This window comes from Panthera uncia, chromosome C2 (assembly GCF_023721935.1).
Source record: "Panthera uncia isolate 11264 chromosome C2, Puncia_PCG_1.0, whole genome shotgun sequence".
NCBI lineage: Eukaryota > Metazoa > Chordata > Mammalia > Carnivora > Felidae > Panthera > Panthera uncia.
Genome location: NC_064810.1, coordinates 101159502 through 101173261, shown reverse-complemented (window position 1 = coordinate 101173261; position 13760 = coordinate 101159502). Strand labels below are relative to the sequence as shown.

General features: G+C 39.5%; 1 protein-coding gene across 1 annotated transcript; it reads left to right on the top strand.

Annotated features, from left to right (window-relative positions):
• The first annotated feature begins 3745 nt into the window (after nt 1–3745).
• On the top strand, nt 3746–13397 carry OTOL1 (otolin 1). The gene is made up of 4 exons (XM_049629985.1): nt 3746–4117; nt 7317–7406; nt 11559–11630; nt 12242–13397. Exons 1-4 carry the CDS (start codon nt 3754–3756, stop codon nt 13138–13140), a joined length of 1425 nt encoding a protein of 474 aa, XP_049485942.1. The 5' UTR covers nt 3746–3753; the 3' UTR covers nt 13141–13397.
• Nucleotides 13398–13760: the final 363 nt, after the last annotated feature.

Genomic DNA, 13760 nt, shown 5'->3' with positions numbered 1-13760 from the left:
TTCTCTATAGTTAAGAATCTATTTCGTGGTTTATCTCTCTCTCTCTCTTTTTTCACCCTTTGCTCATTTGTTTTGCCTCTTAAATTCCACATATGAGTGAAATCATATGACATTTGTCTTTCTCTGACTGATTTATTTCATTTAGCATAATACTCTCTAGCTTCATCCATGTCATTGCAAATGGCAAGATTTCAATCTTTTTTTATGGCTGAGTAACATACCATGTATGTGTATATATACATATCACATCTTCTTTATCTATTTTTCGATCGATATACACTTGGGCTGTTTCCATAGTTTGGCTATTGTAGATAATGCTACTATAAACATCAGGGTGCATATATACCTTTGAATTAGTAATTTTGTATCCTTTGAGTAAATAGCAGTGCATTTCCTGGGTACTAGGGTAGTTCTATTTTTAACTTTTTGAGGAACCTCCATACTGTTTTGCAAAGTGGCTGTACCAGTTTACATTACTACCAACAGTGCAAGAGGGTTCCCCTCTCTCCACATCCTCACCAGCACCTGCTATTTCTTATGTTGTTAATTTTAGCCATTCTGACAGGTGTGAGGTGATATTTCATTGTAGTTTTGATTTTTATTTCCCTGATGATTAATGATGTTGAGCATCTTTTCATGTGCCTGTTGGCCATCTGTATGTCTTCTTTGGAAAAATGTCTACTCATGTCTTCTGCTCATTTTTTGAATGGGTTATCTGTTTTTTGGTGTTGAGTTTTATATGTTCTTAGTATATTTTGGATACTAACCCTTTATCTGATATGTCATTTGCAAATATCTTCTCCCATTCCTTCAGTTGCCTTTTAGTTTTGTTGATTGTTTCCTTCACCGTGCAGAAGGTTTTTATTTTGATGTAATCCTAATAGTTCATTTTTGCTTTTGCTTCCCTTGTCTCAGGAGACATATCTAGAAAGAAGTGGCTACAGCTGATGTCAAAGAAGTTACTGCCTGTGTTTTCTTCTAGGATTTTTACGGTTTCACATCTAGGTCTTTCATCCATTTTGAATTTATTTTTGTGTATGGTGTAAGAAAGTGGTCCACTTTATTCTTTTCCATGTTCCTGGAAAGTTGTTCCATTACCATTTGTGGAAGAGACTGTCTTTTCCAATTGGATATTCTTTCCTGCTTTGTTGAAGATTAATTGACCATATAATTGTAGGTTTATTTCTGGGTTTCCTATTTTGTCCTATTGATCTTTGTGTCTATTTTTGTTGTGCCTGAGTTTTATAATCCATTATATGGGCATAGTAAATCTTATCTTGCATGGTTCATGTGTGATGTAATTGAAATAATAATTATAAAGTGCCTGGACAATGCCTGTCATGTTCCTGGTGTTAGATCCCTTCTCCTCCCAATCCCAACAGCTTATCTCTTACTATATCAGCTTCTCTCTTATTGGCCACCTTAGGATTGGCTTACCGAGAGGCTATCATAACATGTTTTCAGGGTCAGAAATACTTTGTATGCATGGTAAAACACAGACATGTTTTAGTGAGGAAAAAAAGGGTTATTTTTCCATATGATTTCATTTGTTTAAGAGAGCATAAGCAATGTCTTAGAGCATTTATACTCAGCATTCTGCAAAGTTGAGTTCTTATGGCAAAGTGGCGAGAGAATTAGAAGTTACCAATATTTCACTTTGGATACTTTGCACTTTGGATATTTGCTGTGTTCGGATGTTCAGCGCAGACAAGATCCTTAGGGATGGGGCTGGGTTTTACTTGTCTTTATGTTCTGTGACCCAGCACGGGACCTGGCACTTCAGAGATGCTCAAATAAATGTTTGTTGAACAAATAAATGAATGTTTTACTGACAGGGATTGTGTGAATTGATGAAACTTGAGCTATTTTATATGTAAATGGAATACTTCTGTTGTCTGGTTTTTGCTGGGCCTGAATTTAGCTGATTGATGCTTAGTAACTCTGGTTTATGCACTCACTTTTGCAGGGGTTGGAGGAGAGTGGGGCATCAGGTCTATATTTGGGAAAATGCAGTGCGATCACTTACCCTTCACACTTTCCTCTTTGCTTTTGCTGTTTTTCATCTTTCCTAGCAGACTGTACACTCCTTAAGGACAAACACACCATGGCTCACGTTTGCTTTCTCAGTGTTTGTGGCATTGTTGATTTTCAGTAAATACTGGTTGAGAGGGTGAATATGGCAATGAAGACAACTTGAAGGAAAGTTAGCGTTTTGGGATTTTTATATGATTTTAGAAATGCAGCATCTTATCTGAGCCCTTTCTCATCTCCTCTGATTTATTCTTCCACTGATCCTGCCCTTGGATTTCTTGTTCTTTAGTGTCATCCTTACAAATGCCATGTGATTTGTGGGAAAGGATTGAGGCTTTGAAATTAAAAAAGCATTTTTTAAAAATGTTTATTTACTTTTGAGAGAAAGAGAGACAGAGCATGAGCAGTGGAAGGACAGAGAGAGAGGGAGACACAGAATCTGAAGCAGGCTCCAGGCTCTGAGCTGTCAGCACAGAGCCCAACGTGGGGCTCGAAGTCACGAGCTGTGAGATCATGACCTGAGCCGAAGTCGGACGCTTAACCGACTGAGCCAGCCCAGTGCTCTGAGGCTTTGAAATTAAACAGACTTGGATTTCAGCTCTGAATTCATAACTTTCTGATTGCATGATCTTGAATGAGGCGTAGAACCCCTTGGTTCCTGTGTCCTCATTCGTGAAGATGAATAGTGTCTCCTACCTGGCAGAGCAGTTTTGAGAACTGATTAGATGGGTGAATGTAAGGCAGCTGCTCATAGTAGGAGCTCTATAAATAGTAGGTGTTATTACGATCCTTAACCCATTCTCTTTACCCTCATACTGCTCCTTTTTCCAACCAGAAAACATGCATTTCTACCCCTGGCCATCTGTTGGCAGCATCTGAACGGCTGTGAGTTGCTGGGGACCGCACTTCACAATTTCACTTCATTGGGAACTTTGTCTCATATCACTCTGATTAATAAAAGCCTTAATAAGAATAACCACCCTCTGCCCCATTAAAATCATGCAAGGATAAATGTGAGTTTTCAGGAAAACTCCTCAAATGATGAAGTGAAGAATTGGAGAGTTAAATGACATGTGAAGAATCGGAAGATATAGCATATATTCAAGTTTATGATCTTTTTATTCCCTCTCTCCATTTATTACAATAGATTCTAAAAAATTGCTCTCACAACAGGACCATTATCCCTAGTAGATTTAAGGACCCTTTCACCAGTATTTTTTCTTGAAATAATTGAGTTTGCTGGAATAAACTACTCAGCTCAATATTTTTCATCTCCCTCTAATACAAATGTATTTGATTCCTATAAATCTGAGTGAGGTCAGTCAGGAAATTATACATATTTGTTTTCCACAGGGTATATGAGCTATTAAGTCATGTTGCATTTATTATAGATCATGTTCGCTAGTTGGCAAGATAATTTGAATGATTGAAAACAATATTTTAGAACATGTAGCACCAGGAAAACAACCAGAAAGGAGAATTGAAGCAAAATCTTCCTTATGATAAATATTTTAAGTAAACAAAATATCCTGTTGTGATTCAAGTACATATTTGCATTAAAATGCCTTTAAAATACCATTCAATATTATGCATACTGTTTATTCTTATGGTTCATATGCATTTATATATTTCCTTCTTATATATTTATATCACTTAATCATTACATTTGGATCTCATGTCATATGTGTATATATATTCCCATTATATCTTCCAGCCTCAACTATGTGGATGTTTTCTTGGCTGTGTGCCATTTTAATTATTTTGGCTTTTGCTGGTATGGACACAGTAGCAAAGACCACACCACATCCCAAATTTACGAAGAAATCTGACGGAAAAGAGATGCCGAAGGGTCTAAAGCCGTCCAGTGGCCCACCTCCAGAAGAAGAGGAAATTCCTTTCACAGAAGTGGCTGAAATGGTGGAACCGACCCCCAACCCCCCAGCCCTAGATTCTGCCTTCGGTACTGCCACTCTCTTCCCCTTTGAAAACTTCACTCTTGACACGGCTGATTTTTTTCTGAATTGCTGTGATTGTTGTTCATCTGTCCCAGGGCAAAAAGGAGAACCTGGAGAGACTGGAAAGCCAGGTATTTGAAAGTGCATGAAGCCATATTTCCTACCTGGATGTTCTTGGAGTTGAGAGGTGGATTGGAGGTAGAATTGTCCCAAAGGTTTCTACATTGTCCTGCAAATGGTGACAGGGTCTAGGTGTAACACTGTGACAAATGCAAATGGGTGCTGTGTTGCCCACCAGCCACACGTGTGGCTATTAATAAAAATAAACATAAACATTAATATTAAAAATTCAGTTCCTCAATGACACTAGCCACATTTCCAATGCTCAATGGCCACACGTGGCCAAAGACTACTGTATTGGGCGGTACAGATACAGAGCATTTTCATCAGTGCAGAAAGTTCTATTGGACAGCGCTGGCTAGAGCAGAAACCAGGCTCCCGACCCCAGCCCTGGCACACAGTTCTTCACATTACAAACTTACTGCCAGTACAGTCTTCTCGTTAATGGCTGATGTAAAAAGGGTAAATGAAAATTCTGCTGGCTAGTTAGAATGTGTCTTGACTGATGGATTTCTGGAGTGCTATTTGTAGTTAGGATTAGAAATGGCATGTCTGGGACGGGGAGAATAGGGGTAGGATTCAGTTTGCTCTTCATTGAGATTCCAAGGCAACACTGTATCCTTGCCCAACAATGTTCTCCATTGAACATCATGGTTACATATTTCAAAATTTAAGATATCTTTAATATATACATTATGCATATACTGAGTTTTACTGTAATACATTTCAGCTTTTACATGTCATATAGCAGAGAACTCAGGTAAAATTGAGATAGGAGTGTCAGTTTAAAATTCACTATTCCCTAAAAAAAATGACATATATATATTTGTTATGTCTTGCCTGCAGAACTTAAAGTTATAAAAGCAGAAATTGTGCACCCTCATTAAGCTTTTCATTCATTTCATCCTATAGTAGGAACCTTTTGGGAAATGTGATCAATATTCATGCAGAGCTGGAATTAAAAGGTAGAGTTGCTGGGCAGTGGTCAGGGCATGAAGATTTCTGGATTGCTGAAACATTATTGGAAATGCAATGATACCGAGAAAATTACATTTACCAGAATTCCTCTTAGTATCATATCTGGCTGGTGAGCTGCTTGAGGGTGAAGACCTCCAAGGACCTGGTCAAGTAAACACAGCTGGTTGCTAAACTGTCTTCTAAGGCTGTAGGTCTGTCACATGAGAGCTTTTGTTTTACCCTTTGGTAGATTAGCTGGACAGTTCTCAGAGCTCAGTCTCTCCTCTAAATACATAGGACAAACATTTTGGACGTATGCCAAATTATTTGCCTGCCTGGGGTGCTCATATGTTTTAGTCTGACCAAGTCAGCACAGAGCAGAGTGTTCAAGAGCTCAGAATGTCTTGTCTATCATGGTCCTACCTTTGGGAAGCGTCATTACCTAAGTCTCAGTTTACAAAATAGAAGTGGGGGGTGAGTGGGTGGCTCAGTTGGTTAAGCATTGGACTTGGGCTCAGGTCATGATCTCGTGGTTCATAAGTTTGAGCCTCGTGTTGGGCTCTGTGCTGACAGCTCAGAGCCTGGAGCCTGTTTTCGATTCTGTGTCTCCCTCTCTTTCTGTGCCCCTCCCCTGCTTACACTTGTGCTCTCTTTCTCTCTCTCTCTGTCTCAAAAATAAATGAAAAAAAAAAAATTAAGGGGTGCCTGGGTGGCTCAGTCAGTTAAGCATCCGACTTCGGCTAAGGTCATGATCTCATGGTTCTTGAGTTCGAGCCCTGCACCCAGCTCTGTGCTGACAGCTCAGAGCCTGGAGCCCGCTTTGGATTCTGTGTCTCCCTCTCTCTGCCCCTCGCCTGCTGATTCTCTCTTTTTTTTCTCTCTCTCTCTCAAAAATAAATAGACAATAAAGAGAGTAGTAAAATGGGATAAGAATAGTACCAACTTCATGGGGTCATCAAGAGACAGAATGAGGTAATACACGTAAAGACTCACTGTGGTACCTGATAGAATAAGTGCTCAATAAATTGTGTTTGTTTTTCCAGTTAGCTGTAGTAGGAGTCTTTTCCTCTTCTCAGCCTAATAGGGTCTTGTTTCTGAGATTCATAGATATTTATTCTACTGTTTCAGTGTTTCAAAGACGCTGTTTGGTTAAAAAGTTAGAAATCTAGCATAAGAGGGACATTAAACAAACTGGAAAATGACAATAAACCCTCTCAAACCCAACTATTTTATTTTATTATCATTTTTGTAAACTTTATTTATTTTGAGAGAAAGTGTGTGGGAGAGGCAGAGAGAGAGGGAGAGAGAGAATCCCAAGCAGGCTCTGCACCCCCAGCGCAGAGCCCAATGCGGGGCTCGAACTCACAAACCTTGAGATCATGACCTGAGCTGAAACCAAGAGTCGGACACTTAACTAACTGAGCCACCCAGGCGCCCCACCCACTGTGCTCGTCTTTCAGTTTCTTAAAAACACCATGGTCTTTTCCCGAAATGCTCATCTATGTATTTTGGGGTTGTTTTTTTCTCTTTTTTCTTCTTCTTTTTTTTTTTTTTTTGTGTGTGTTTCAGAAAATCCTAATTCGTTCATTTGTCATTTTCCCAGGGATGTCTCCTCTGATAGCATAAATTAGGTTCTTTTAGCACAATCTATAATGGGACTTTCCTGTTTTCCTTTGCCTCACTAGCTGCAATGTGATAATTTCTACTTATTGGTGTGGTTATTGTTCAGTGTTTATCTCTCCCAGGCTCTCAGCTCCACCAGGGAAAGAGCAGCTGGGATGTTGATAGCTGATTCTTAACACCTCGTATGGTGCTTGGTGTCTAGGAGGCCTCAGCAATACTTCCTGAAAAAATGCATAAGTGAATGAATGAGAAAACCAAAAATGCTAGGTATTGGGTTTTACTTCCAATTAGAGAGTGTGGTCCACGTGAGGTTAAGAGCCAGATAATCATTTTGTCCTTGTTGTTTGATATGGCAGTGCTTCCCTGAATCCTTTCACTGCTGCCATGAATCCAGTGACAGGGACTAATGGGCTCAATTTATCTATTCAGGTGGCACAAAATTATAAATCAGACAAAAATATTGTCCTTAGGATTATGTAGTTGTTTTAGTCTTACCCGGATTTTATTATTAAGACTCTGACAGTTATTGGTCTCAATGAAATGATGCCTAAAAAAAATTTTTTTTCCAGAACTAATGAATTTCAAAAGAGAATTTTTTTTTATCCTGATGGTTTTAAATCTCATTTCCAGGTCTTAAGGGAGAGGCTGGTGGAATGGGGATCCCAGGGCCACCAGGAATTGTTGGACCCCCAGGTCCAAAAGGCCAGAAAGGAGAGAAGGGTAGGTACTTATATCCATTTCGTGTCAAAACTCAAGACATGTTCTGTATCATTTTTCAGGAGAGCAATCTGCTAAGTAAATACCATATTCTTGCAGGTGGATCAATTTTTAAAAATGTAAAAAACTTGGTAAGGCATATTGCAAGGTATATTTGATATAAAAATGTTAACTTTATAAATAGTCTATTGAGGGACTTTAAAGTTTTCTGGTAATGTTTCTCTCTTTCTCTCCACCCTCCCTCCTTCCCTTCCACACATGTAGGCTCTCACACATCTTGTCTTTTCTTCTTTTTAAGAGAGAGAGAGAGAGAGCGAGCACAGGCACGTGAGAGCAGGGGAGGGGCAGAGGGAGAGGGAAAGAAAGAATCTTAAGCAGACTCCACACCCACCCAGAGCCTGATGTGGGGCTCAATCTCATGAACATGAGGTCATAGCCTGAGCAGAAATTAAGAGCTGGACGCCTAACTGACTGAGCTACCCAGGCACCCCTCACACATCTTTTCTGTCTTGTTGGCCACACAGCTGACCTAGTGACTGGGAACCACAGGGTATAGTCTCTGGGGAAGGATCCTTTCCGGTATACTCCTGAGTGAGCTCTTCCTCATGATACACATTAATTTTGTATTAGATAAAACTAACTAGAGCAGGCTATAACCCTATAGAATTATTCTGTTTAGATGGATAGCATCCTTACTAAGGAGAATATGACATGCCTTTTTGGCTCACTCCAATCAGGAGTGGAAAGAGCACTGAATTAAAATGGAAGAAATCAAGCTTGTAGCGATGACCTTGTACCAGTCACTTTACCTCATCTGGAAATCAATGGGGAATAGACTAGGTATTTATTTATATCCTATTTACTATCAAAGAAGATTTGTGGTTATGTGTGCTTTCATAGATCTTTTCCGGCTCAGAAATTCTGTAATTCCATAGATCTATCAGCCAGGGGAAATCCCTGGTTCTCTAAGTGCTTCAAGACATTGAGGGAAGGTTATAGATTCACCGGGACATTTAAAAATTCCGCAGTGAATACTACCAGCCTGTAGAAATACCATCTATCCATCAAGTTAAATGTTTTAGCCTCAGTGTCACATGTCAAAAGACCTAATATCATCTATACATCACCTTCCACATGGCTGAGGAACTGTCTAACTCATTTCTAGTAGAATATTCAGTGAAGTAATTACTCCAAAAAGATGCTAAGGTAAGAAAGAGCTCCTTCACAGTTGTCAGTTATGCGATTTTCATTCTCGGAAACATTTAATCCTTTTGTGGCTGAATTATGTTAGTGGAAAGCCCTGTGAAATAAAGATGAGTGATGAACCTCCCCAGTGATTCATACATTTTGGAAGCCAGACTTCTGGAAGTAGAAGAAAAAAGCAGGGAAGTATGATAAGATAAGGTTCTTAAGATTACACTTTGATGAAAGATCAAAAGTAGAAATTCATTCAGCCGGTCTCTATAAAGGGGCAACTCTACTTTCTTTTTATTTCCAGACTTAGCTTGGACTCTTGGTTAAGATTGAAAGTTAAAATAATAAATGAGTTGAATGACTGCATTCTGGTTCATCACAACCTGATTAAGTAAACTCAATGTAAGCAGTTAAATTGAAATTGAGAACCAGAATAACTGTGCAGTAAGGCTGGTATATGAGTATTGGCAAGGACAGGGGTTAGAATAGTCCTTCACTTCCATTCAGAGTTGGGTTCTCTCCAAAGGGATACAGATATTCTCCTGATGGCCTATGGGTTAATTTCCAAATTGTAAATTTTATGTGGAATGGTAATGGAAGGGGGTCAGCTACTTAGAAAACTACTGAGCAGTTTATGTGGGATTTCTCTAGCTGGTCTTGTGAAATTTGGTGGTGGGGGAGTCTCTTCTCACGATTTGTAATTTGACATGGGATTTCTTTTTCCCTAACAAAAATAAAACAAAAAAACAAAGTAAGTCAGAGAAAGACAAATATCACATAATTTCACTCATATGTGGAATTTAAGAAACAAAACTGATGAACATAGGGGAAGGGAAGTAAAAATAAGATAAGAAGGGAGGCAAACCATAAGAGACTCTTAAATACAGAGAACAAACTGAAGCTTACTGGAAGGATATTGGGTGGGGGGATGGGCTAAATGGGTGATGGGCATTAAGGAGGGCACTTGTTGGGATGAGCACTGGGCGTTGTACATAAATGATGGATCACTAAATTCTACTCTTGAAATCATTACTACTCTATATGTTAACTAACTTGGGTTTAAATTAAAAAAAAAAAAGAAAGTAAAATTTAAAAATTTTCAGCACATAAGAAAGGAGTTATATCTATAAAACCAAATAAATAAAAATTAATAAATTAAAAAAGTAAAAAAAATATTAGTTGTATCATAAATAATATGGTTGGCAAACTGATGCCAACCAATGTTACATACAGTCATGTTTGACTGTATGCGAATTTGTAAACTTTCATACTTCAGTTTCTTCTGTGATAAAAAGTGGTAAAAATATCTGCTCTACCTTTCTTGAGGGGAGATGCTATAAACTTCTGTAAATGAAAAATGTTCCCATTGATGAAATGTGCTCTGTTATATGAGTCTCCCTGTTATCCAAGGGGCTATGTTAATATCAAATGAGAATTAATTTTGAATTGAAAAGGTTGGATTAATTTTTAAAAATTATTTGCTTATTTTTTTATTTTTGAAAGAGAGAGAGAGCACTTGAGCACATGCACACACACGAGCAGGGGAGGGTCAGAGAGAGTGGGAGAGAAAGAATACCAAGCAGGCTCCATGCTGGCCTGACTCTGGGCTGGATCTCATGACAGTGAGATCATAACTTGATGGGAAATCAAGAGTCGACCCCTTAACTGACTGTGCCACCAGATTAATTTTTTTTTACAGTTTATTTATTTATTTTGAGAGAGAGAGAGAAAGCAAGGGAAGGGCAGAGAGAGAGGGAGACACAGAATCCCAAGCAGCTTCCACACTCTCAGTGTGGAGCCCAGCACAGGGCTTGAACTCAGAAACTGTGAGATCATGACCTGTGCTCAAATCAAGAGTTAGATGCTTAACTGACTGAGCCTCCCAGGTGCCCCTGGATTAAATTCTTTAAAAATCTTGTTAAGAACTTGGAACATTACTTGGCACAAAGGAAATGATCAATAAAAGTTAACTATTATTCCTCCTACTATTATTACTGCTATTATCATTTTCAATAAAAATGAATTTAGTGTGGTTGTACTGTAACAGGAGGGGCCTTTAGCAGGTCCAGTATAAAAATGCATTTTGTGGCACTGGGAAAATATCCCAAAACCTAGATCTTTAGATTTCTTTTCAAACATGAATTTTTACAGTTCTGTGATTTGTCCAAAGAGCATATGAAAAAAATTCCAAACACAATGAAAATTGGCTTTTCCCTAATGCTCTATGTCAAGGACTATATATTTGCATTTTATATTTATATTTGTATATATATTCACTATCCTGGATGGGTTTTTTTTTTGTTTAATTTTTTAATATTTTATTTATTTTTGAGAGACAGAGTATGAGTGGGGGAGGGGCAGAGAGAGAGGGAGACACAGAATCTGAAGCAGGCTCCAGGCTCCGAACTGTCAGCACAGAGCCCAACCTGGGGCTCGAACCCATAAACCGTGAGATCATGACCTGAGCCAAAGTCGGAAGCTTAACCGACTGAGCCACCCAGGTGCCCGGGGAAGGGTTTTTGATATGATTAGTTTTAGCTAATTGCAGAACGTGTGCTCTGTTTATAAGGTGGTGACACTCTTTTTTAGGCATTGTGGGGAACATAAAGAAGGGGATATTTTAACTGTTATTCAAGATTCATAAGAAGAAAAAACAAACACATAAATAACAAGACAAAATATCATGAATTTCATGAGAGATTTGAAGAGCAAGGGGAATGCTGGGGGAAAAGCTGAATTTTGTGCAAAGAGATTGGCATTATCCCAAATCTTGTTTAAATGGTTCACCATCAACTGGAACAAAATATTCCTAATCATGCTTGATAAATTTTTTTCCCGTATCGTTTTTCCTTTATCCATTTTGGTAGAGGAAGTGTTGGATTGTAACATGGTTGCAAAATGGATGTTAGTTATACCATAACTAATATAGTTGGAAGAAAGTTAATCTTGGTATCATTTTAGGACTTAAGGGGGAACGTGGGGACCAAGGAACAAGTGGAGCCCCAGGATACCCGGGAAAACCCGGAGAACCAGGTAGAGTGTAAACTGTATCTATTGCGTTCAGTCATGTGTGCAGCACAGCCCCTAATTTTCTTCCTGTTTGTACTTATGCAGGAGGTAAGACGGACATACGAATTGCTTTTATTCTCATACTTCAGTGTCCTGATTGCTAGAGTGCAACAAGTGCTGGTCAGGTAGTTTGGAGACTAAATAAAAGCTTCTGAGCTCGTGTCCTCAGTCTAGCTGTCTTTGGGGAAAAAGACAGCTTCAGCTTCTCTGCCTGTGAGATTTTGGGTTTGGATGGACTTAGTGGAGATGTAGGGGAATACTTGGGTTGGGCCAAAACACAAAGGGTAATGGACTACTATGGGTCGCTGTGGTTCTAAATCCTGTTTCTTATCTTAAAAGTACAAAAAAAAAATAGAACTAGATTTATGAGATTTAAATATAGGTTGTCACTACTTGGTGGCATTAACTCCTCCCCCTGTGAGAGAGCCGCAGGATCCAAATGGCACAGCTGTGGCTGAGACAGGAGTTGGGGTTCCAGTCTCAGTCAGTAGGTGTCATTTCTGTTTCGTGAGCTCTGTGGTAATAGCGTTCTGTTCAATGTGATCCTTGAATGTCATTTGAACTTTCTGTTTCAGGTGGCCTTGGTCCTAAGGGGGAGAGAGGAAACATCGGACTGACAGGAGTGAAGGGGCAAAAAGGCTCCAAAGGGGACACGTGTGCAAATGGTACCCAAGGAGATAAAGGAGACCAGGGGGCTGCGGGCTCACCTGGCTTGAATGGAGAGCCTGGGGCCAAGGGAGAGAAAGGGGAGATGGGGGAAAAGGGCTGCTGTGGGGAGTCTGGGCAGAGGGGAGGGAAGGGAGAAAAAGGTGAGGAGGGTCTGAAAGGGGAAAAAGGTAGCAAAGGAGATACTGGAATGGAAGGCAAAAGCGGCCCAGATGGCCTGCCTGGGGCCCCAGGGGATCCAGGAGTTAAAGGAGAAAAGGGAGAGTTAGGTCCTCCTGGTCTTGCGGGGCCTGTGGGGCCAAAAGGTGAGGTTGGGAGCAAAGGGGTCCGGGGATCTATTGGCAAGAAGGGCTCTCGGGGCTTCAAAGGCTCCAAGGGGGAGGTGGCCAGAGTGCTGCGGTCAGCCTTCAGCGCCACTTTATCGAAGCCTTTCCCTCCTCCGAACATCCCAATCAAATTTGACAAGGTTCTCTATAATGACCAAGGGAATTACAGCCCTGTCACTGGCAAATTTAACTGTAGTGTTCCTGGCGCATATGTATTTTCCTACCATGTCACTGTGAGGGGCAGACCCGCTCGCATCAGCCTGGTGGCCCGGAATAAGAAGCAGTTCAAGTCCAGAGAAACGCTCTATGGCCATGAAATAGACCAGGCGTCTCTTCTTATCATCCTGAAATTAAGTGCAGGGGACCAAGTTTGGTTGGAAGTTTCGAAAGATTGGAATGGGGTCTATGTCAGCCCTGAGGATGATAGCATTTTTACTGGGTTCCTTTTGTACCCAGAGGAAAATTCTGGAATTTCACCATAAGCTGTGTCTTGAACGCTGTAGTTTGGGTTCAGTGGAATAAGTCAGGCAACACAGGTAGTGTTACTAAAAAGAACAACTTTCATTATGTTTTTCATGAGTATAAAAATAATACAGAAAAAATAAGAAAAATATTGTATAACCTAAAGTCAATTACTCTGCCTATTTTAAGACATCACCTTTAAAAAATATATTTATATGTATTGGAAACTTGTGTCTATTAATTTTGTAGTTAGCTTTTTTCATTTAGCATTATAATGCCATTTCCCATGCCATTTAAATAATATCTGCATATAAAATATGATTGACATCTGTAATTAATAAATATATTCTTACCAAATATCTTGTATATCTCATATAGGTGTGTGCAACTCTTTTCTGTGTGAGTGTAAGGTTAACAAGTGACACATGATGGGCTGGTATGTCTCAAGAGTTTAGAAACTGTTAGGATTGACTTGCAACAGAATGGAGCTATTCCCTTGTCAGTTTAATTCAAGGAGAATGCACAGAAAGAATGATAAAAAATAGCTAAAATATCTTCAAAATTAATCAATGTAAAAGTTTGCCCATAAAAATCCTGTATTAGGTGACCATGTGTGTTGGATAAAAGGTAAAAAGTAAGT

Excerpts from the sequence above, each read along its gene's own strand:
- OTOL1 (XM_049629985.1), top strand. The coding sequence starts at position 3,754 with ATGTGGATGTTTTCTTGGCTGTGTGCCATTTTAATTATTTTGGCTTTT. Across the intron at positions 4,118-7,316 it reads TGGAGAGACTGGAAAGCCAG|GTCTTAAGGGAGAGGCTGGT; the intron begins GTATTTGAAAGT and ends TCTCATTTCCAG. Across the intron at positions 7,407-11,558 it reads AGGCCAGAAAGGAGAGAAGG|GACTTAAGGGGGAACGTGGG; the intron begins GTAGGTACTTAT and ends GTATCATTTTAG.